General features: G+C 40.7%; 1 protein-coding gene across 2 annotated transcripts in view; it reads left to right on the forward strand.

The window, feature by feature from the left end:
• The window catches only part of Nr6a1 (nuclear receptor subfamily 6 group A member 1), a 213,160-nt gene that overhangs the window by 167,018 nt on the left and 21,438 nt on the right, over nucleotides 1–24,704 (forward strand). For both annotated transcript variants that reach the window (XM_028856772.2, XM_028856773.2), the window contains exons 4-5: nucleotides 15,492–15,734; nucleotides 22,620–22,675. In XM_028856772.2, the coding sequence (XP_028712605.1) occupies nucleotides 15,492–15,734; nucleotides 22,620–22,675 (299 nt within the window). The remainder of the gene's footprint in view (nucleotides 1–15,491; nucleotides 15,735–22,619; nucleotides 22,676–24,704) is intronic.

Genomic DNA, 24,704 nt, shown 5'->3' on the forward strand with positions numbered 1-24,704 from the left:
CAAGGCAATTTGTAAAAAAAAAGAAAGCATTTAGTTGGGGGCTTGCTACAGTTTCAGGGGTTTAAGTCCATTGCCTTCATGGCAGGGTGCATGGCCCTGGAGCAGTAGCTGAGAGCAACATACTGATACCCAGGCAGAGAGAGAGAGAGACTGGGCCTGGCATAAGCTTTTGAAACCTTAAATCATACCTACTCTGACATGGCCACACCTCCTAATCCTTGTAATCTTTTTAAACAGTTCTACTCATTGGTGACCAAGCATTCAAATATATGAGCCTATGGGGGCCATTCTTATTCAAACTACCACAACTGTCACATTTGTTCATGATTGTCTTGCTTAGGACACTTCCGGCATCACCAGCCTGGGAAATACCTACAGACTCTCCAGCTGCTTTACACTGGTTGCAACTTAGTCTGTATAGGTCAGCATAACTTCTGTGTCCTGTAGTGTTGCTCTCATTATACCTCTAGTACTTTGCTATACTTTAATCTTTGAAACTATTTGCTTCTACTAGAATGTATCTCAGGACATGAAGGGATTCTTTTTTTTTTTTCTTTTCTTTTTTCCCCCCTGTACTCCTAATACATATAGCCCCAAACCAAGCACGAAGTGATTGCCAGCAAATATCGGTTGAATTAATGAACAGTGTAGTTTCTCTCTCTTTAAATGAAAGCACAGTTTGGGTCAGAATGAGCTCAGTGGGTAAAGGTGTCTGCTGCTGTATAACCTGAGTTCAGTTCTCCAGATCCACATTGTGAAAGGAGAACTGACTCCTAAAAGTTGTACTCTGACTTCCACATAAGCATGTATACACATACATAAAATAGATAAATAAAATATAACATTTCAAAAAGCACACAGTTTATAAGAACTCCTAGTAACAAATTGGTGGGCCAGTCCAGAGCCCTTGGATCTGTTCCCAGAGCTTGGTAATCAGCTCCCTAGGTCCCTGCTGGGTTCTGAGATCCACTTTAAGTAAAGTCATGTGTTGTAGGGATATGCAGAGTGTAGTTGTCACACTCTCTCACCAAGAGGTGTTGTCACACTTTAGAGTTACTGTGAACAAGCATTGGTAACATACAACTTGAGGAAGGAAGGGTTTGTTCTAGTCCATGATTTCAGCTTTAGTACATCCTGCCAGGAAGGCTGTGTGTGGTAGAGCACAATAGTTCACATCCAGGAAAGAGGATGCCTGTCCATCTGGAGCTCTCTCCATTTTCCTTTTATTCCATCTGGATTCCCCAGCCAGCGGGACAGCCCATATTTATTCTGGATGTGCCTTTCCCTTAGTTAATCTTCTCTGAAATCAACTATTGTAGACACACACAGCAGTGTACTGTACTCAATCTCCTGGCAATTCTCAGTTCAATCACATTGACACTGCTCCAGAATTCTGACCAGATTTGGCATAAATAGATCCTGAACATAGCCATGCAGTTTTTTTTAACATTCTTATCCTATTTATCAAAAAGAGGTTTTAAAACTTTTTCCATATCTCAAGAATAAGCCCAGAATAAATTTTGGAGTCTTTCTGTGTTTATCACCAAGATCACAAACTGCTGTCACACATTGTGTCCTCTGATCACACATACACTATCTCTGTGAGAACCAAAGGTTCTTTCTTTAGTCCCTGAGTCTGTACTTGTGAAACTAGCAACACCGCCTCAAGACTCACTAAATGTATTGTTCACAACTCACTTAAAATCTTTTTACATGTTTATTTATTTGTGTAGGTGTGCATGTGCCACAGCACTCATGTAGAGGCCAGAGGATAGCCTGTGGGAGTTGGTTCTCTTCTCCCACTGTGCAGGTCCCTGGGATTGAGCTCGGGTGGTCAGATCTTGGCAGCAAGATGAGACTACCCAATAATGCATGTCTGTGTTCATTCAGAGCTGTATTGATTGGTAAGGCAATAAGCACTTCATTTGGGTATGTATGCTAGCATTTGTGGTGATATATTATGTACCCTAATAAAGCTTGCCTGAGGATCAGAGAAGCAGAGCAAGCCACAGCCAACCTCACCTTGCCAATTCCTCAGCCAATCCTATTTCCTCAGACTGAAAGCCTGAGTCCTTATCCAAATGGGTCTCAGTTGAACTGTTTTAGTTTCTGTCTCCTCAAGCCTTATATACCTTTCTTCGCCCAGCCATGTCACTTCCTGGGATTAAAGGCATGTATGTTTTCCAGTACTGAGATTAAAGATGTGTGCCACCACTGCCTGGCTCTGTTTCCAGTGTGGCCAGACAGATCTCTGCCTCCCAAATGATAGGATTAAAGGTGTGTGCCACCACTGTCTGGCCTCTATGTCTAATCTAGTGGCTGGCTCTGCACAGGCAAGTTTATTAGGGTACACAATATATCACCACACACATTCATTCCTTAGATTGGAGTGGATGAGCTTCTGATAGCTCTTTAAGCACCCATGCAAGAGAAATTACAGCTTCCACAGTGCCCTTCAGATGGAGAGGTTTCCTATTTTGTTTATTTTACTGTTTGAAGATTCATTACCTGTGGATCGGGGGAATCCAGATTTTTTTTCCCCCCACAAAGAATAGATCCTGTGAGCCTTTTTCTTCTCTTACTATCCTTGTGAGGATATCACATGTTTGCACCTATTTGTGGCTGTGAACATTTCAGACCTACAAATGAAGTGCAAAGACCATTAGATTTCATATCTCATATTTGACCTTCCTCAGTGCCAGCACGATACTATCAATTATCCTCTGAGCCCTACTTTGGTGTTTTCTCATGCTCTTTCACTGGGGAAACAATTGCCTATAGTGTTTCATAATGTCTAATGTATAGGATTTGGGGAACAATTCAGACCCCAGAAAAGACTAACATCAATGTCATGTCCATAGTACTCTTCCTATTGCTTCCTAGTCCCGTTTGTCTGTACCATGCTTTAAGGAAGTAGTGAACACTAGTGTAATATTGTATATGAGACTCTACTACCTCACATTAGAGCACAGCCTTGACCATTACTGAACTCTTCCTTGTTCTAACTCCAAATCATTCACACTGTACATTACTGCTCACCTGACCTAGCACCATCTCCAACTCTTGTCTACTGCTCTGTCCCTTGGCCTTCACTGTACCACTCCTTATTTCATACAGTTCTTTGTTTCTGTGATTCCCCAAATATTATGTTATATCTTCCTTTCCTTATTCTTTTTTACCTCTAGGTAGATATAGCTAGGATTTCTTGAAAGTTTGTCATAGTGAAATCTATTTTGATTGTAAGAAAAATTATGATAAAATTTAATTAACTCAAGCCCTAAGTGGAAATTATTGGAAGAAAACTGTAACAGAATAGGACATAAGGAAATACAGAAGAATTGAGATGGAAAAGACCACAGCAACCACTTTCAGTATCTTTGAAGCCATGTGGTAGAGCACCTCTGCCTCACTTCAGCCCCTGTCCGTCGTCATTACCACTACCACATAGGCAAGCATGAATTTTTAGAACAGAGTCATATGACTGGCCATTCACAGATCCAGTCTCATTAGAAGATAGCAAACTCTGTCTGCAGTGTAGAAGGCTTTCTCATATTGCCCACTGCCAAATCATGACACAGACTTATTATTAATTATGAATTATTAATTACAAATGCTCAGCCTTATCTACATTTTTCATTGGGGCTTTTTACCTTTCTATCATTCTGTATGTCCTACTTTCCTGTTTCCTCCATGTCTGGCTGCTGGCCCCAGCTGGCTCCCCTTTTCTCTCTGCTCTCCTGTCCCACCTGTCCCTCCTCTGCCTAGCTATTGGCCATTCACCTTTTTATTAGACCAATCAGGTACCTTAGACAGGCAAGGTGAAACAGCAACACATCTTTATATAGTTAAACAAATGCAGCATAAACAAAAGCACATCTTTACAGTTATACTGCAACACAAACACATCTTTTTTTTTTGAGGGGGGGGGGGTTTCGAGACAGGGTTTCTCTGTGTAGTTTTGGTGCCTGTCCTGGACTAGCTCTGACAGGCTGGCCTCGAACTCACAGAGCTCCACCTGCCTCTGCCTCCTGAGTGCTGGGATTACAGGTGTGCACCACCACCGCCTGGCTGCAAACACATCTTTATATAGTTAAACAAATATTCCACAACATTCCCTACTTTTTTGTTTAAAAAGGAAAGATTTTAACTTTAACATATTAAGACTATATACAATAAGAACAATTATCAAGTAAGAATTACATTTACAATAATTTGTGTTTGGCAATTTCAGAGAAAATACTCCATTACTTATTCTATCTTTGTGAGTCCAAAGTTTTGTACCTAGTTTACCTTCTATTATAACTAAAGAAAACTGCAACTATAACTATCTAGGTTCAACTCCATAAAAGACCCCAGAAGGATATAATATTAGCTGAGTAAAAAGGAAGGGCGGTGCAAGCCATTTCCAAAACTATAGAAATACAGAGACAGCTGGACAGTCACCCAAGGTTCCTCTGCAATGTTGCAGCATCCAATCTTCAGCCTACAGGCCTAGAATATCTGGCAGAATTTTCTATGAAGCAGGAATTTTGAAGAGCTGTTCCACCTTGTCTTGGCAAAGTTCAGCAGTCACTTTACTTTGTTTCCTGCATGTCCAGTTTGATGGTATACTGTCAGCAGTCGAGGCAAGGACAGTTTCTTGCCCAAATGGCTAGCTTTGTCACATTTAAGCCAAACTCCATATAGAGGCAATTTGATGCCCATCATCCCTTTATGAAGTAGATTGGTGTTGCCAGGAGCAGACATGTCTTGCTGTCATAAAACGCCTTATGTTATTAAACATCTTAAATGCCATATTCTGTAGGTCTCTGAAGCACCTGAAGATCACCTATCTAAAATATATCTGTTTAACCTTAAAAATGTATGTAGCATGACTACAAGTTTGATTATTATAAATGACTAACTACCAACCTGCATTTCTTAATTATACATTACATTTTTAAATGAGCTGCATAAGTATAATACCCCAAACAAGAGTAGAAACATGCATACAGTATAGCAAAAATAACTTTAAATTTGTATCAATATACCAAAATTCATACCAATGTAAAATATTTGAGGTTAATAGTTGCCTTTTTATTCTATATTCCTATATCTCTCCCCTAAATGATGACAAACATCTATAAGCCACCAAATGACCAAAAATTACCCATCCCACCCCTTGGGAATGTGGGCATTGTGTTCTGTAGACAGCTTCCTATTGTCTGGGGTTGATGGCATCTTGAAAGGACCCTGAGAAATTTGAGATAATGGTCAAGTCCTGGGGAAACTCTTCCCGTGCAGAGGGATCAATATATACATCACCTGTCTTGTAGTTTTTCCTGATTTCTTTCTTTATGTCTGTGGGCAAGATTTTCAGGAGGTCTCCCCTGATCAAACTTGATCTCTATTAACCTTGAAGGAATCCACAGCCTTGTGTTTCCTATGAAAACAAAAGCATAACCTCTCCTCCAAATGCAATACATTTTCTAAATTCCATTTTAAAGTTAAGACATCCCTAAAGTATCTAGGCTAGCTTAATTCAGCAGTCCTTTTTACAATCCCGTGTTTCTCAGAAGGTATTGTTCGCTCATCAGCATTCAAAAAATTTAGACTCAACACAACATCATACAACATCCAGATTCCCTGTGTATTTCCCATCTTTACATGACTTTTTTCCTTATATTACTTTACTCTCTCTTTAAAGACTTTATTATTTTTAAACTATTTTTTGCTATGACCGTCTATACCCATTTTCTTTTCTTAAGCACCTACACACATTTTTTTAACACACTGTAACTTTTTTAGAGATTTTTCCCCCCTGATCTGGACCTGCTTTACTGTGCACCTGTAGCATTCTCTGACCATGTGAGCCAAACCTTAAACTTGCTGGCAGCTAGCTCCACCTGGTTTGGGTCTCTGAAAGCCAAGCTTTACAACCTACAGGCCTGGCCAAGAGCTGCACTTAACCACCCCAGCCCTAGGTAGTTGGAGCCCGCACTGCACAGATGTTTTTACTTAGCTTGTTTCTGTTTAATGTGCAGGCTGCTCAGGTGCTCACTGTGTGGCAGAGCTATGCCTCTGTATGCTATGAGCACTGGGCTACTAAGAAGCTAGGGGGTTTGTTTTGTCTTGTCGTGTTCAGAGCTCTCTTAGGCCCTGTGTAGAAATACATTCCCTGTGTTGGACACCACTGTACTACAAAAACCTCAGGACCAGAAATTTCATTGGATCAGCTTGGATAAGTATCTTTTTTCCAGTCCAAGCAGCAGTGACCACAACTGTCTCTGGTCCAGTCCACTTGTCTACAAAGTAAAACAAGTCCCTCACAGATAAGCAGTGGCTGTTCTCAAAGAAAGGAAGATAAGTATAAACTATACAGACAGCTCAGAAGGCATGTGCTACAGAAGTTGTTGCCTGTCCATCTCAATATGCTTAGTCTCTTGACAGAAGGACTCTTGGTGCTGATTTGAATCACAGTTTAGTATTCTTAGCCCACCTCCTCATCTCCATCCACCCAAACAGCAAACTTCTAGGTCTAAGTAAATAGCATCAATCTTTTTTTGTTGGTTTTTTTTTTCCTTTTCTACATTTTTTATTCATCAATCAATAAAAACATTCAGCCCATGCATATTTTTTGAGCTGTTTATTGTGATGCATGCCTGTAACCCCACTACTCAAGCTTGCAAATTTGGGGCCAGCTTGAGCTATGTACGAAAATCTTATCTCAAAAACTTTTTTTTGAGACAGGGTTTCTCTGTGAATCAATCCTGGCTAGTCTGGAAAAGGCTCTTTTTTTTTGTTGTTGTTTTTTGTTTTTCAAGACAGGGTTTCTCTGTGTAGCTTTGGTGCCTGTCCCAGAGCTCCCTCTGTAGACCAGGCTGGCCTCGAACGCACAGAGTTCCACCTGGCTCTGCCTCCCAAGTGCTGGGATTAAAGGCATGCACCTCCACTGCCCGTCAAAAACTTTTAAAACATGCACATATTTATGAGGTGTAATGATAATTCAGCACATGTAGTGATCAGATCTAGGGTGATTAGCATTCCATCTTCTTAAACATGTATAATTTTCTGTGTCAGCAACCAACAGTCTCCCCTAGTACTCCATAGAATGCACAATAACTTGTGGTTGTAGTCAGCTGTTAAGTCCAAGACACTGGCACTTATTCCTCCTGTCACCCCACACCAGTTTTTTGGTTTTTTGTTTTGTTTTGTTTTGTTTTTAATTACTTGCTTGTTTTCACTTAGGTGATGTGAGTTTTTGGAAAGGTTCTTTAAAGAACTCCATATGTGGCCTCTAGAAATGGATTTTTATAGTGGTATGTGAAGAAGGAATGGCATGCAAAATGGAGGGAAAGCCCTCCTTCTAAATGAAAATTTTAAGAGTTTCAATTCTGTCATACCACCTTGAAGCTTTCCTTTTTATATGATGGCAATGTAGCAAACTGGAGGCAGTCCTAAAAGTGTGCAGCTGATCTGGAAGCTGGAACCAGCAATCTAGGAAAACAGACCCCTTTGTTTTAACAACTCTTCAGTCAGGCACATTCACAGTGCTCTGGTTGTTCGTATAATTTTGGTCAAGTGAGCAGCTGCACTACCTGTTTCCTAAATCTGGCCTTCATCACAGCTTGAATAACAGGTTTTGATAAAAATCAGTTTCCAAGTTGTAATTTGTGTAACCTGAGCCCTTGGAATGGGTAAAATGCCCTTCTTGGGGGAGGGGTGGTATCTAGAAACAGCAAGGCCTAGTGAAAGAGTGAAAGTAGGGAGTTTTTGTAACAGGGTTTAGCCTGCACATAACCAAATTATAGTAGAACATATTGCTAATCTAGGTGCTTATTTTTTTGGTTGGTAGAACAGTATATAGTTAGTTCTTTTTTCACATTTTTTATTATTTCTGAGGTTTATTTCTTTATAAACAAGCAGCACTATGCAGCTGTGTTGACATGCTTATCGCATCCCCCAATCTTCTCTTACCTTACCTCACAAGAGGCAGCTGGTATTACAGGAAGTCTGCCTTTAGAAAAGTGGTGAGGTTGAAACTCACGTACATCACTGACTTGCTGTATGACCTTGAGTGAGTCATACTAGTTTCCTGATGAGTGCAATTCACTTTTTTAAAAAACAAAAATAGTGTACATAAGAAAAACCTTTAAAATTAACTGATTTTATTTTTAAGGAACATTTCTATTTTTTAAGTATTCCTGAATTACATTTTATTCCACATACCCCTGAATGGTATTAAGGAGTTGATCATTCTTTTGAAAGGCTTTGTTTCTATGTTTCTTCTTTAAATGTAAGTGAATCTTTCCTAATTTGTAAACATACAGTAAAAGCAATCTTTTTTGGATGTGCTAGATAACAAATTGTTATTTAGCGTGTGTGTGTGTTTGTGTGTGTGTGTGTGTGTGTGTGTATGCAAGTAAGTGTGTGTGCTTGTGTGAGTGGGTGAGCATGGAGGGGGGGAATACATCTTTCTCCATTGTGATCCATCTTGTTCTTTGATAGCCCAGTCTCATTAATTGGGCTGTCTGGGGGGCCAGTGAGCTCCCAAGATCCACCAGCCTTGCTTCTGCTTATAGTTCTGGGAGCTCACAGACTTTGGTGTCATGCCACACAGCAGGCATTTTATTGACTAAGCCATCTCCCCAGCACCTCTATCAGTCTTTATATGGATTATAATTCATAAGTAGTTGTTTTCTTTCTTTACCAGACATTTTCCTATTTGTTTTATGTTGGTGTTGGAGATAAAACTGTCGGCCTTATGCAATCATAGGCAAGCACTCTATTGCTGAGCTATATTCCCAGCCCTTTGTTTGTTTGTTTGTTTGTTTGTTTATTTAGTCTTTTGAGATAAAAATTTACTGTGTGGCCCAGATTAACCTGGAATTTGAGATCTTTCTGCCTCTCCCTTGGAGTACAGGGATTACAGGCGTGTGCCTTCATTCCTGGCCCAGTCATCTGTTTTTAACTCAGTGTGATTCTTGTCCTAACCCCTGAAAAGTGTTCTCTTTTGCATTTAACAACGTTGTCATCTTTGTGAAGCTCTTTTATCTGTATTTTCTAGTAATCGTGGGCATATAATCTACCTTTTTCTTCTGTGGAAAGTCATTTGGCTCCTCTCATTCCTTACCTTCTCTGCATGTCTGTGTTTATCCTGTTGCTGTATCTCCTTAGGCCTTCTGCCCTGGTGGTGGTTCAGATCTGTTGCCCTAGCTTTTAACTCTTTAAATGTTGTTGGCTCCCGAATCCTTCGTTCTGGCCCTAACACTGTCTCCTACGAACCATCCTCTCTTAAAACAAAGCCATTGCATTTTTACTTTAACTGCTACTTTGCTACTAATGAAGTCGTGTTTCTCACAGCCACCTTGGCTTAGAGTTCACAGTGGACATTTTCATGCCTTCTTTTTCCCTCATCTTTTCTTGGCTCTCCAGTCAGTCATCAGCCCTTTCTGGGTTTCTTAGCTTTCTTTTCTTTGCCACTCAGCCATTCTTTAATATCTTGTTACCTGTGTGTCTGTGCCACCTGCTTTTCCCTCTCTTTTCTTTCTTGTACATCCCTGTGGAGTTAATACCCCTAAGACCCTCCTTTGACCTGTGGTCTCTCAACAGGAAACTGTGTATTGCACTTCGTTCTAAACCAGCTTTTCTAAGCTTTATCTCCTGAAGATCTCTGTGTGTAGTATTAATATCTGATGCAGTTTCTTCAAAAATACCCTCCTTTTGCCATTGTTGATTATTTCCCTTTCTGGAGTATTTCATATTTTGCTTTTGACTCTTTTATTGTAAAATATGAACACTTGGAGACAAGTGTATGAAATACAATGTAGTTGTAAAAATTATAAAGCAAGCACCACCCAGGTCAAGAAATAGAACATTTGTAGAATCTGACGGCATTCTAGTACCCCTTCTCTTCATACTATATAACTCTCTTTACCCCCATTTTTTTTTCCTGTACTAATCCAGAGTTTATTTAGAGATAAATTATAGAAAACTTGGCTGGCAGTGACTTTAATCACTTTACATAATAAGTCTGCTGTAGGTGGTTTGGGGTTGGGTCCAGGGACCCATCTGAAACCCAGTGTCCTTTCATTGTTTTGTTCTTTTTTTTTTTTTTTAAATGTGGAATGCCATTTATTGAAGGAGGGAGGAGGTCTTAAATACAGGCTTACAGCACAATGGGAGAATCCCAGAGGGCAGAAGTTTGCTACCCATGTTTTGCATTCTTGCATCTAAGCTGTTAAAGCCCAATATGCCGGATACACAGATAAGGAACTTCCCTTAAGCATTCAGGAGGGTGGAACCTGGCAGGGAATTAGCATAGGGAGGATATCGCGGTCAGCAAGCAAGGCAACAGTTACCCAAATCGGGGGCAATGGCCCTACAGGTCCCCCTTTTACTAGAAAATGAGCTTCTGACTTAGGTTGTGTGGGACATCAGCAGGTCACCTTACCCGTCATGGAGATGCCTGCCCAGGCCACACTGTCTTAGGTTGGTGAGCGCCCCCCAGGCATTACCTGTCTCTGAATACTCATTATCATATAGGCTCAATCATGTGTGAGCTGCAGAGTTAACTGTTGCCAAAGATCTCAAAGTGGCACTGTCTTTACCCACTTTTTAAAAACTTAATAAAATGAAAATCTGCAGTATGGATTTCTTTCTGACTTTTTTGGCCAGTCATCATCATTATCATGGGGGGTATTTTGCCTGTATATGTAAGTGTTCCATGTGCATGCCTGATGCCTAAGGAGGCCAGAAAAGGACTTTGAATCCCTGGAACTAGAGATACAGATAGTTGTGAACCACCATGTGGGTGCTGGCAATTGAACCTGGGTCCTCTGGAAGAGCAGACAGTGCTCTTAACCCCTAAGCCATGTCTCCAACCCCTTGGCCAAATATTTTTACAAGTCCCCTATGTTGTTGCATAAGAGTTTTATAGTGAGCAAGATTCAGAGAAGTCAGTCATTTTCCCATGGTTCCAAAGCTAGGAAGAAGCATGTTGGAAATTGTGTGTGTGTGTGTGTGTGTGTGTGTCTGTCTGTCTGTCTGTCTGTCTGTCTGTGTATGTGTCTGTGTGTGTTGTATTTTGTGGGGTTTTTTTTGTTTGTTTTTTGTTTTGTTTTGTTTTTTGTTTTTTGAGACAGGCTTTCTCTGTGTAGCTTTGCGCCTTTCCTGGAACTTGATTTGGAGACCAGGCTGGCCTTGAACTCACAGAGATCCACCTGCCTCTGCCTCCCGAGTGCTGGGATTAAAGGCGTGCGCCACCACCGCCCTGCTGTATTTTGTTTTTGAGACAAGCACTCTCAAGTAGTCCAGGCTGATGTCATACTCAAGACACTTCTGTTACCTACCAGGATTATAGGTATGTACCATTATACCCAGCTCCAGTATTTTAGTTTGTTTGTTTTAAGAGTCTCTACACACAGCCCTAGTTGGCCTGGAAATCCCCATATAGACCAGGTGGGCCTTGAAATCACAAAAATCCACCTATCTCCACTTGCTAAGTGCTGGGATTAAAGGCGTGTACCACCATGCCTGACTCCAGCTTCACTCTTAAACATCAGGTATAATTTGAACTGTTTTAAAACTTGATATATTGTTCATTGGGATGTAGTAGCCTCCTACTTATGCATACACAAACAGTATACACACAAACAGTATGCATATAAACAAATGTGCATGCTTTAATTGAAACATTTAATGATATTTTACACTTACTACTAGTGACACATTCTATTTTGCATATGTGTGTGTGTGGTATATATGTGTATACTTGTTTGTAGTATGTGTATATGTCTGTGTGTGTACATGTGTATGTGAAGGTCAGAAGTCAGTGTTGGAATCCAGGTGTTGGTGGCACTTGCCTTTAATCCCAGCACTTAGGAGGCAGACATAAGTGGATCTCTGAGCTCAAGGCCATTGTGGTCTACAGAGTAAGTTCCAGGACAGCCAGAGCTACAAAGAGAAACCCTGTCTTGAAAGAAAGCGGGGGATAGGGGAAGAAGTTGATGTTGGGTGTCTTTTTCATCATTTTCCACCTGATATTTTCTTTTTTTCAAAAAAGTTCCAATGCTTTGTGTTGTAACTTGTAATTTTGAAAGCACTTCACTAAGTCATACTGCTTTCCTACTTAGACGTTTATTCAAAAGAATACAAGCTAGACCAGGTGGTGTAGTATATTATTTTATCTTAACTACTTGGGAGGTTAATGCTAGAGGATTACATATCCAAGTCTTGCCTGTCTAATTTAGCAAACAAACAAATAAGAAAGGGAGGTCCTATATTCAAATTCCAGAACTAAAAATAAAAATATACCTTTTCCGTGGTAGACGTTGTGCCAGATATTACTGTTAATTCTCTGAAATTTGTCTTCAAAGTAACTTTGGTTAGATGTGATGTAACTGAAAGGTCCTGCCACTTTTATGAAACAAGATAAAATTTTGTATAATTCTAGTCAGATTAATGACCACACCTGCTTTTAAATCTCCTTGTTCTCACTTTCCTTTTTGTTCCTCCTAAGTGACATGAAGATGAGTACACGTATCTCTCTAAGCAGTGCGTGTTAGGTGTGCTCTGAAACAATGTGGCTGGGTACAGTCCTCCAGCCAACTTCCTCAGCTGTTTTAGCATTTTTTTTTAAGATTTATTTATTTATTATGCATACAATGTTCTGCCTGCATGTATGCATGTCTGCAGGCCAGAAAAGGGCACCAGATCTCATTACAGATGGTTGTGAGCCACCATGTGGTTGCTGGGAATTGAACTCAGGACCTCCGGAAGAGCAGTCAGTGCTCTTAACCTCTGAGCCATCTCTCCAGCCCTGTTTTAGCATTTTTAATGTTTCATTTGAATTTGACTTTTCTGCATCCACGTATTAATGTGTGTCCATGGAAACATTGACTGAGCTCTGGATCTGTTTTTTTTTTTTTTTTTTAAATAATTCACATACAGCTTCTTTTCTTTTATTTTATTTTTCTTCAACACAGGATTTCTCTGTGTAGTTTTGGTGCCTGTCCTGGATCTCACTCTGTAGACCAGGCTGGCCTCGAACTCACAGAGATCTGCCTGGCTCTGCCTCCCAAGTGCTGGGATTAAAGGTGTGTGCCACCACCGCCTGGCTAGATCTGTTCTTAACTGTCTTTAATAGGAGTTTGAGGAAGCCACATTCAATGTAACAGTATTTGTTGTTCACAGTAGAGTAATTTCTGACTACAGAAAAGTTCTTAAGATTGTTTCTAAGGTTTACAAGACTGTACTAATGGCTACATGTATAAAGGCCACATGTAGGATTTTTTCCAGAAATGTGTGGTTTTGTTACATTTACTTAAAGTCTTAAGCTTTCTTTTTACCACCACCAGTCATTCTTTAGCATGGCTGCTACCTCTAAACTCTACCTGTCTATGCCCTCTCTTGCATGCTGCATGTAACTATGGGACTAATGTTTTACTTATTGCTGGCTACCATAAGTAACCAGCAACATTTAGGAAACAGCTAGACATGGTGGCACACTTAAAATTGCAACACTAAGTATGGAGACAAAAGATTCAGGAGTTCAAAACCAGTCTCAGCTAAATGACCTCTTGCATCAAAAACCAAAACAATTTACAGAATAAGGTTATGGTCAGATCATGACTTTTCCATATCAGGGTAACATAACCTTATTGTATCTCCACATAGTTTCCTATCGTCGTCTTGATAGTTTGGTGGACTTGGTGAATTATTTGGGTACTTTAAAAAGGAACATGACTCTTCTCAGTAAACCCAGTTGAAGAGGGCTGTCTAGTAACACATTTAAGGTCTGACCCTTTATGGCTCTACCTTCTCCTCCACCTTCACTTGTCTTGCTGACAGCTACTTACACTTCAGAATTTGCCAGTTCCTTTCACAGGAAAGAGCTAGCAAATACCAGAGCCTAGTTTTGAACCCAGAGGTCTAAGGTCTTGTTCTCACTTGTTTTGCCTCTGTTCTAAAGCTTTGTAAGCCAAGTGTTTTCCCCCTTCCCTTGTCTCTGCCTATGCTGTAGGCGCTCAGATGAGTTGTTTCCCCATCATGCCATGTATATCTAGTGTTCACCAAGTCCTAGTAATTCTCTACTAAGCTTGAAGTTCAATAGTTTAGAATTTCTGGACTGTTTTTCCATTCTTGCTCCCTTCTCTTACTGTTGGGACATGGAATAAGGTGACGATTCTAGTAATTTTTTAAATGCTTGATCCTGCTCCCCATTTCCTTTATTTCATCTATGTTTTAAATAGCAAATTTAGGTCCTGGCAACCTTCAGTGATAACTAATGAGGCTTTTCATTTTTAATCTTGAGTATACTAGTTTTTATATTTAGAAAAAATAAATTTTTGAGACAGGGTTTCTCTATGTAGCCGTAGCTCTCCTGGTACTCGCTCTGTAGACCAGGCTGACCTTGAACTCACAGAGATCCTCCTGCCTCTAACTCCCATGTGCTAATATTAAAGGTGTGCGCCACCACTGCCTGGCTTATATTTGAGTTTTTTAAATTTTATTTTCTAAAGTGTGTGTGACAGGGTCATGTGCTTGTGGTAGTGAAGGAACAACATTTGGTAGTTGGTTCATCCATCTACCATGCATTCTGGAGATTGAACTCAGGTAAATCAGACTACTAAGGCATCTCTGTAGCCGTGTATTTGGAATGCTTTATCCATTGCTCTCAGTATTCTTTTTGATACATAGCTTGCTTTATCTTAGACTTGTGAACGAATTTCATATTGTCTCATGTTTCCTTTTGAGAGGGCCTTGTGATTAGTTTGAATAGCACAATGAAGTTCATCTTGTTTGTTTTCTACCCTACTTGGAATCAGCAAATTCCCCTGAAGTATTACAGGTCCTGCTTATATGAGTTACTGTTTAAAGTCTGAGCCCTACAAACATGCAGTTTCTCTGATAAGTTGGAATATTTTCTTTTCCCAGACAATTTTACCCACTAATATTTTTGTAGCTAACATACTCATTCAGGGTTACCGTTAGGACCTCAGCTCTTCCTCAGCTACATCTGCTATGAACTTTGGTCTTGACTTTAAAGTGCTTGTTTGCCCATTTTCTTCACACTGTGTTTTAGGAATAATACAGAGGAAGAACATCGTGTTAATAGATTAAGAACACAAGTGAGGCAGTGGTGATGCACACCTTTAATCCCAGCACTTGGGAGTCAGATGCAGGTGGATCTCTGTGAGTTTGAGGCCAACCTAGCCTACAGAGCAAATTCTAGGACAGCCAGGGCTACACAGAGAAACGTTAGCTTGAAACAAAACAAAACAAAAAGAACACTGTTAGCATTGAGTTAGAAAAGCAACTCTTTCCCAAAGGCTAACAGTTATATGAGGTTGGAGATGACACTTTAGGGACTTGTCAGTAACCTGGAGTTAGTGGTATTTTTTATTTACTCAGAGCAGGGCTGGAGGTTTTAGGAACTTTAGGTTTTAGGAGGTTAAGGCTATGAGCTTAACCCTATTGTTTACTCAGCACTCTAACTTGTACATGTTCAGTTTCTGTTCCAGATGATCGAGCTGAACAACGAACCTGTCTAATTTGTGGGGATCGTGCTACAGGCTTACACTATGGGATCATCTCCTGTGAGGGCTGCAAAGGTTTTTTCAAGAGGAGTATTTGCAACAAACGTGTGTACCGGTGCAGTCGTGACAAGAACTGTGTCATGTCCCGGAAACAGAGGAACAGGTGCCAGTACTGCCGCCTGCTCAAGTGTCTCCAGATGGGCATGAACAGGAAGGGTGAGTTGGTGCTTAGGACTCTCTGCTACCCTATCTATCCCCTCATTTGCAACTATTATACTTTTTGATTATTCTTTCCGTATACACTATATAGTGTATAAACTTTTTCAAGGAATAATGACAGGAATTTAATTGGAAAGGTATGAAGTAGGACTTGATGTTGTTTTGTGTACTAGAAACATGGCACACTCGGACACTAGAAATATTTAGAAGTTTGTCTAGGTAGGTAAAGAGCTTGACATTTATTATGAAGTTTTCTGGGAGCTGTTAACCTAAGATGACATAAATAAACTGAATCTACAGAGCTTTGAAGGGTTTGGTAGAAGAAGCCAACTAGAAAGTTTTTAGAAATGCCCAGAAGGGGCCTGGAGAGAACAGGTACTATTCTCGTACACATAGGAACTCATGGAATTCAGAAAAGGCATCAGATCCTGTAGAACTGGAGTTAGAGACATTTGTGAGCTACCATGTGGGTACTGGGAATTGAAACCTAGAATTGAACCCAGATCCTCTGCAAGACCAGCCAGTGCCCATACATCTCTCTATCCTCTAATTATTTATTTTTAAGGAGATATAAATGATGATGAAAAATCAAACATGTGAGCTGAGTGTGGTGGGACATGCTTTTAATCCCAGCAGATTCAGAGGCAGGGGGATCTCTGAGAGACCAGCCTGGTCTACACAGCAAATTCCTAGGACAGCCAGGGCTACACAGAGAGACCCTGTCTCACAAAAACAAATGAACAAAAAACCTCAAAACCTAACAAATGGGCCCAAACAGCACTTGCTGCTCTTGCAGAGGATCTGAGTTTAATTCCCAGCATGCACATGGCAGCTCACAACCACCTGTAACTCCAGTCTCAGGATTTGATGCCTTCTTCTGACTTTGGAAAGCACCAGGCATGGATGTAAAGCACATACATGCATGCAGGCAAAACATTCATACATATAAAACAAATAAATCTAAAAAATAAAAACAATGACAACAACAACTAATAGGATGTGGAGGGCTTATGTCTTCAATATCAGCAGTCAGAAGGCAGAGGCTACAGATCACTTAGTTCCAGGCCAGTTAGAGTCTCATAATCAGACTTTGTCTCAAAACAACAAGAAAATCAAGCTTGTAAGATTAAGACTCTCGATACCACACCTAATGACCCGAGTTTGCTCCCCAGGCTCACATGGTGGAAGGAGAGGACAGACTCCACACTAGCACCTGGGCGTGTGTCCCCCACTTCCCAACACAAATAAATAAATATAATATAAAAATATTAAAAAGAAAAGGAAATGACAGATTGATATGGAGAAATCCATAGAAGTTTTATATTATAAAATGGAAACTAACGGAATGGGAAAACACTCATAGCATATAGAACAGGATATTAATAATCATCACATACAGAGACATTGTAAACAACCCAACAAACCGGGTAGTGATGGTGCATGCCTTTAGTTCCAGCATTTGGGAGGCAGAAGCAGGTGGATCTCAGTGAGTTCGAGGCCAGCCTGGTCTACAGAGCGAATTCCAGGACAGTCGGGACTATTGTACAGAGAAACCCTATCTTAGGAAAAAACAAACAAACAAAAAACAAAACAAAACACATTGAAGTTATAATGTGTTATTAAGCAGAGCTATGCCTAATCACAGAATCAGTATACTGTTCCACAAATCTCCTGTGTGGCATAGCTATTTGCATATTAGAATACCATGTGTTTGCTGCATGTTAACCAAATGCTATGGTAGGGCATTTGAAATGTTGTAAAGTTTGTCCGCTGCCTATCTTTGTAGCCTCTCTGGCCAGAGCAGGGTCTCAGGGCCAGATGTTATGCCATTCCACATGAGCTCAAGTTTGTTTTTTTACCTGGAAGTATATTCTCTTCCCCAGTATTACTTGTCTCTGCAGAAACCCTTGCCAGTTACTAATTTCAGACCAGTACTGTCTTTCTACCCTCACCCTGATTTTGGCTTTTATTCCACTTTTCTCATCTTCCTTCATTGCCCAGGGCCTGTGAGTGCTCAATACCTCAAGCCTCACTATTACGGGATACCTTCTTGACTACATACACAGATTGATTATCCTGGTATTCATTTGGCATATGGGATTCTGAGCTTCCAGCTAAACTCATCTGTTTTGGGGAAGAAGAACCATACTTTATAACTCCTCTGGAAGCTCTATGCTACAGCCCTGAGACTGTGACATGTGGGACAGAGAGAATGTTGCCAGTTTTGCTTCCCTATTAGCCTATTGAAGGCTGCTGAGGGAAACCCTGCCACCTTCTGGTTGGTCTTGAGAAAGCAGGACTAAATTAGACTTGCCATGAGAATATTTTTGGAAGTGAGAAATACTCTGAAACTTTCATGACTAGTAATGAATAATTTTATTTATTTGTCAAAAGCCATCAAACTGTACATTACAAAAAGTGGATTTTACTGGATGTAAAAAGCTAGTCAAGCCAAATGTATTGATGTGGAGGAAGGGGGTGGAGAGATGGAGTCAACAAGGTGATGAATTCATCTAGCGGTATTAAAATGAATCACATAACCACACTGAGATCGTAGAGAGAAAGAGAGCTGGGGGCCTTGGAAAACAGTGTTTTGACTCCATATTATAAGGGAGAAGAAAAAAACAGTTGTATATAAACAAAGCACTTTGATTTGTAAAATTGTTTCTCTCAAGGTTATATGTTAGGAATTTTGTCTCTACTTTAATTGAATACTGTGGTTGAACAGGGAAATAAAATAAATACACTATATTTGAGAAAGAAGTTATCGATCCAGAAAGGCTAGAAGGAATATCAGAGTCAGATATATCGGTATGTCTGGTGGATGGACAATAGATACATAATGTGTGGAATGTATGTGACTTACATGTGTTTTTTTCTAAACACATACATGTGTTTCTAAACTCTAACGACTACATGAGACTAGACACACTCAGCACCCAGAAATTGTTTTAAGTGTCAATAAAAAGAGTAAAGTCTCCATGGAGAACTAGTTGAATTCATAAGCATGGAGAGTTTTAGAGTACTTGAAAATAAGAGAGATGATGGGGTGGGGAGCCTGAGGAAATGACTTAATAATTAAGAGCATTTACTACTGCAGAGGATCAGAGTCTGGATCCCAGCACCCATGCCCGGTAGCTCACAATCACCTTTAACTCCATCTCTGGGAGATCCCAGGCCCTTTTCTACCTACACAGGCACCCACATACACATAGTAAATAAATAAGAGCAAGCACATGTGTGAATGGGCACACAGGGCACACTGAAAGGGCACAAAACTCAACCTGAGAGCTCCCAGTAACCACAGTTGTTCTAACTTGGTAACAGAATATCTTTAGATTTGTTTATAGGCTCAGAAATAAGTCTGTACATGCTTATACTGATAGAAATAACTAACTGAAAAACAAAAGTAACCATTTTTTCCTTATGAAAGAATTCCAGTGAGTAAGTGGAGAAGACATGATGGAAATACAAGTTGCTGTGAGATACACAACACCACAGTACTGACTAGCAGCCAAGATCCACTGAAGCGAGTCCAACAGAAGTGAGCAGTGGTTTAAACAAAAGTAAAGTTTAGGGTTGGGGATTTAGCTCAGTGGTAGAGCGCTTGCCTAGCAAGCGCAAGGCCCTGGGGGTTCGATCCTCAGCTAAAAAAAAAAAAAAAAAAATAGATAAATAAAAAGTGAAGTTTAAAAACAATAACTACAAAGGGGAAATTGTTTCCACAGCTAGAATGTGATGAAGGTTAGTTAGTGTCTTAGTTAGTGTCTCAGGGTTTCTATTGCTACAGTGAAACATCATGACTAAAAGGTAAGTTGGGGAGGAAAGGGCTTATTTGGCTTACACTTCTTTGTCACTGCTTATCATTGAAGGAAGTTGGGGCAGGAACCTGGAGGCAGGAGCTGATGCAGAGGCCATGGAGGAGTGCTGCTTACTGGCTGCTCAGCCTACTTTATTATAGAACCCAGGACCATCAGGTGGGGGTGGCACCATCCACATAGCTGGGCTCTGTCCCCTCAATCACTATTTTTAAAAAATACACTACAGGTTTGCCTGATCCTATGGAGGCATATTTTCGATTGAGATCCTCTCCTTCCATATGACTTTAGCTTGTGTAAAGTTGACATAAGTCTATCCAGCATAATTGACCTGTTGTCAACTTGAAACACAAACACACCTTTCCTTTCTCATTCTTCCCCAAGTTCTCACATTAAAAACATAAATAGCACCACAACACCCAGTAGGACTCCTTGTTAAGGAGGGAGGCAGAGGCAGGAGGATCTCTGTTTGAGGTCAGTCTATAGAACTAGTTCCAGGACAGCCAGGGCTACCTAAAGAAACCCTGTCTTGAAAAACAAAACAAAAAGCATAAATAACTTTAAAAGTCCCACAGTCTTTACAGTTTGAAAAACATTGAAGTTCAGTCTCTCTAAAATATCCAGTCTCTAAAAATCCAACATCTCTTTTAAAAGTTCCACCTATAAAAATCAAAATTAAGTTAAATATTTTCTTACTTCAAGAGGAAAGAACCAAGGCATAGTCACAATAAGATCAAAGCAAAACCAAACTCTCCAAGAGTGTAAATAGCACAATGTCTAATGTCTGGGATCCACTTGTGATCTTCTGGGCTCTTCCAAAGGGTGTGGGTCACTTCTCCAGCTCTGTCCTCTGCAGCACGCGCAGCTTGTCTTCTAAGCTCGGGCAGGCTGCACTCCACTGCTGCTGCTGTTCTTGGTGTCATCTCAGGGTGCTGGGGTCTCAAATGCTAGGATCTTCTGCTGCAAGTGGGCTGCACTTTCACCAGTAACCTCTCCATGGTGCCAAACCTCAACTCTGCATGACTCATTCATTCCTGAGCCTCAAGTGCTACTGAGGCTACTGAACCTTTACCAATGGCCCTCTCCTGGCCTCTCACATTGCCAAACCTCAGCTGTTCTCCATGACTCCTTCATGCCTTCAAAACCAGTCACACCTGGGTGACTTTTAGCTTGTGACTTTACCTTGTGTCAAGTAAAACTATCCAACATAGTTAGTATCACCAGTAAACATGCCAGCATGATTTACCCTGGTAAGATAATACTGAGAAAAGCTCAGGCACACACAGAGGTGAGAATCTAGGGAGAGATAGACACAGATTCCAAGAGGCCAAGAGAGAGACAGACAGACAGACACCAGGGTGGGGGTCGGGGAGAGGAGAGAAAGAATGAGCATGAACTTCATTATCAGAATACTCACGAGAAAACTTAGGAGCCCATATTGAAGTATTTTTTCTTTTAATTTTTTAAAAATTCTCTGGTTTTGATTTTTCCAGCAGGGTTTCTCTTTGTAGCTTTGGGGGGGGGGGGACGGGGACGGGACACCTTTAATCCCAGCACTCTGGAGGCAGAGCCAGGCAGATCTCTGCGAGTTCAAGGCCAGCCTGGTCTACAGAGTGAGTTCCAGGACAGGCTCTAAAGCTACACAGAGAAACCCTGTCTCAAAAAAACCGGGGGGGAAAAAAAAAAAAAAAGCACTAGCTCTGTAGACCAAGCTGGCCTAGAATTCATAGGCATCAGCCTACCTCTGCCTCCATTGTGCTGGGATTAAAGGCGTGCACCACCACCACCACCACCACCACCACCACCACCACCACCACCACCACCACCACCACCACCACCACCTCCAGTTGAAAGATGATTTTTCAAAATAACTAACATTGTAGAAAGCTACAATGTAACATCCTACTGGACAGTGTCGAAGAGTTGTTACAAATTGGAGAAAACAATAGAAACATGATTTCTAAGTGCAGAGTTGAATTCTGGTTTGACCATATACAGCTTTCTGAAACTGGTTCCAGGATATCCAGCATCCTCTGCTGGCCTCCCTAGGCATCAGGTACACATAGCGCACAGACATACATGCAGGCAAAATACCCATATACATGAAGATAAATTTAAAATTTTTAAATAAACAATAAACAGTATCATTTTGGGGTTGGATAAATGGCTTGGTGGTTAAGAGCATTTGCTGCTCCTGCAGAGGATCTGGGTGGCTCCCAGGACCCACATGGTGAATCACAACCATCTGTAACTCTTAGTTACTGACATCTGATGCCCACTTTGGACTTATGGATACCAGTCACACATGGGTACACACATGTAGGAGAGATATTCATACATATAAAATAAGAAAATTCTAAGTAAGTTCTTTCGGCTTCAACTTCCTGCTGTTATAAGGAGGAACTAGTGAGCTGAACATTGAATTTAATAAAAACTAAATGTCAAAAGCCATGGTCTCCAGAGTTGGGCATCTACCTGGATAGTAGTGCTGTTCTGATCCTTTAAATTAAACTTAGGCAGAGAATAAAATATATTTTATTTTAAAATACAGGTGTTCACTCCCCCACTAAAATGACCCTCAGAAATATCCTTTTCTGGTGGGATATTTGTAACTGGGACTTGTTAACAATGACCCATTTTTGTTGAACATCTTGAATATATACAGTATATATAGTATACATCCAATACCTTGGGAACCCAAAAGTATCTGCTGCTTAGGCAACTTAGAGTAATAAAGTAGACTGTGAGTCCAGAAAGGCTTGTGTTTTAGTCTTGGCTTTATCACTTACTACATTATACTTTTAGCCAGGTAAGTTTTTTGTTGTTTTTGTTTTGGTTTTTTGGGTTTTTTTTTTGGGGGGGGGGGGGTTGTGCATGAGTGTTGAGACAGGGTCTCACTCTGTGGCTCTGGCTGTCCTGGAACTTATTATGTAGTAGATCAGGCTGGCCTCAAATGCACATAGATCAATCTGCCTCTGCCTCCCTAGTGCTGGGACAGATAACTTTCCTTTTCATTTATAAATGACCATGAGTGTGCTTCTGACTGTCTTATGTTTCCTTCTAGCTATCAGAGAAGATGGCATGCCTGGAGGCCGGAATAAGAGCATTGGGCCAGTGCAGGTGAGTTCTCATCCCAACTCTTAGTGTGTTCTGGAAATTTGGTGCTCCAAATGCTCCTGTAGCTGTTCACCTTGAGCCTGTCTTCTGCCATTTTGGCTTTCACTCCTGTAAAACTGTTTAGAGAGTCTGAATGTTTAAAGTCTTATGATCCCTTATCCTTCCTAAGAATTTCGCAGGTAATAAACTCAGTTCTGGTTCTAAAATCCAGAGAATTATTTTTTCCCCTTTGACCAATCACTTAAAGTTATAGGGTAACTAAATCTGGCAGAAGTCAGCAAAAATCAACAGTTTATATTCCTTTGATTTTTTGAGACAGGGTTTCTCTGTGTAACAGCTCTAGCTGTCCTGGAACTTGATTTGTAGATCAGGCTGGCCTCGAACTCACAGAGATCCACCTGTCTCTGTCTCCCCAGTGCTGGGATTAAAGGTGTGCGCCACCACCACCACCACCACCACCCGGTCATTGTTCATGTTCTTATTAGTAAAATAGGAATAATAGCTAGCAGAAGATGCCCAGGGATGCTTCTGTTCTTTTTTTAGAGGCTGGAGACACTTGGGAAAAGGTTCCTTAAGGTGCTTTTGAACTGATTCTTGAAGGGGAAGGAAGAAGTAGCTGTGTTGAGAAGCTAAGCATCATTTATCAAAGCTAAACAGAATAGACTGGAATGGCCTAAGACAGATCCTTAAAAAAAAATCACAGGAGGTAGTTACAGTGGAGCTGGAGCACTGTGTATAGCATGGTAAGAAATAAGGCAGAGTCCTTGAATTTCCGTCAGTTCTCTAAAGAGTGCCCTCAGCTGTCTTTGGCTGTGGCTCCTAAGAACAGCCTCTACGGGGCCAACCTACACCTTCTGTTCTTACTAGCAAGCAGAAGGGCCTCCTGAATCTAGAGAATTGGATCTATTTTATAATCAAATTAATCTCCAAGCACATGAGGAACCAGGATCAGTTTTACAAACTTTTGCTGTATACCAAGAAGAAATCTCTAAACAGTTGTAAATAGGGAGAGTGTCATATACAGATTTGCATTTTAGAAAAAATTCTAATGGAAATGGTTTAAAATGGGTTTGCAGAAGCCTATTCAAAGAGATTCAAGTAATAGTTTGAAGTAGGACAATGACAGCACAGATCAGAAGACAAAAAGAGAGCTAAGAGAGAGTTCATAAGCAAATTAAAAAGACTACCCCAGTTAAGTATCTACAACTGAAAGACAAGAAATCAGAGATATGTACTGATATGTGAGAGATTTCCTGCTGTGTAGGTACACAGCATGTACTAAATCAAGGTGTATATATTTGTGTGTAAAACTCCTAATTTTACTGTTTTGATTTATTTAATCAAACATTTTTATTCCTAATATTAATCTCTTGAAAAACAATTTATTTTAGTCTGGACTAAAAACAACATGTGATGTGATGTGTGTGTGTGTGTGTGTGTGTGTGTGTGAGAGAGAGAGAGAGAGAGAGAGAGAGAGAGAGAGAGAGAGAGAGAGAGAGAGAGAGAGAGAGAGACACAGAGAGAGACAGAGAGAGAGACAGAGAGAGAGACAGAGACAGAGAGAGATGAGTGGAGTGGGTGTTATCAGCCATGTAGACACTTGTGGAGGGCAGAGGTTGGTCTTGGGATGCCTTTATTTGTTTTTCTGTCTTATTTTTGAGACAGGTTTCACCAAACCTCAAGCTTGCTATTGCTTCTAGCCTGTCTGACCAGAGGCCCAAGCACACACCTGTCTTTGCCCCCCACCCCCACTCCCTCACTAAGATGACTGGTGTACATCACCACACCTGGCTTTTATGTGGGTGCTGGGGATCTCAACTCAGATCCTCTAACTTGCATAGCAAACACTTGACTCACTAAGCTGTCTCAATTTTTAAGTGTGTATCAGTGTCTCTCTCAAGTTTTTTCATCTTGCATGACTGAAAACTCTACATGTTGAATTCACCATTCTTCCAGATGCTAGCTCCTTCCCTCTGATTTCACAGGCTGCTTTGAAGGGTTGGTGGTTTGTTGCTGCACAGGAGCTTGGACA

The sequence above is a fragment of the Peromyscus leucopus genome, chromosome 4 (assembly GCF_004664715.2).
Source record: "Peromyscus leucopus breed LL Stock chromosome 4, UCI_PerLeu_2.1, whole genome shotgun sequence".
Classification (NCBI taxonomy): domain Eukaryota; kingdom Metazoa; phylum Chordata; class Mammalia; order Rodentia; family Cricetidae; genus Peromyscus; species Peromyscus leucopus.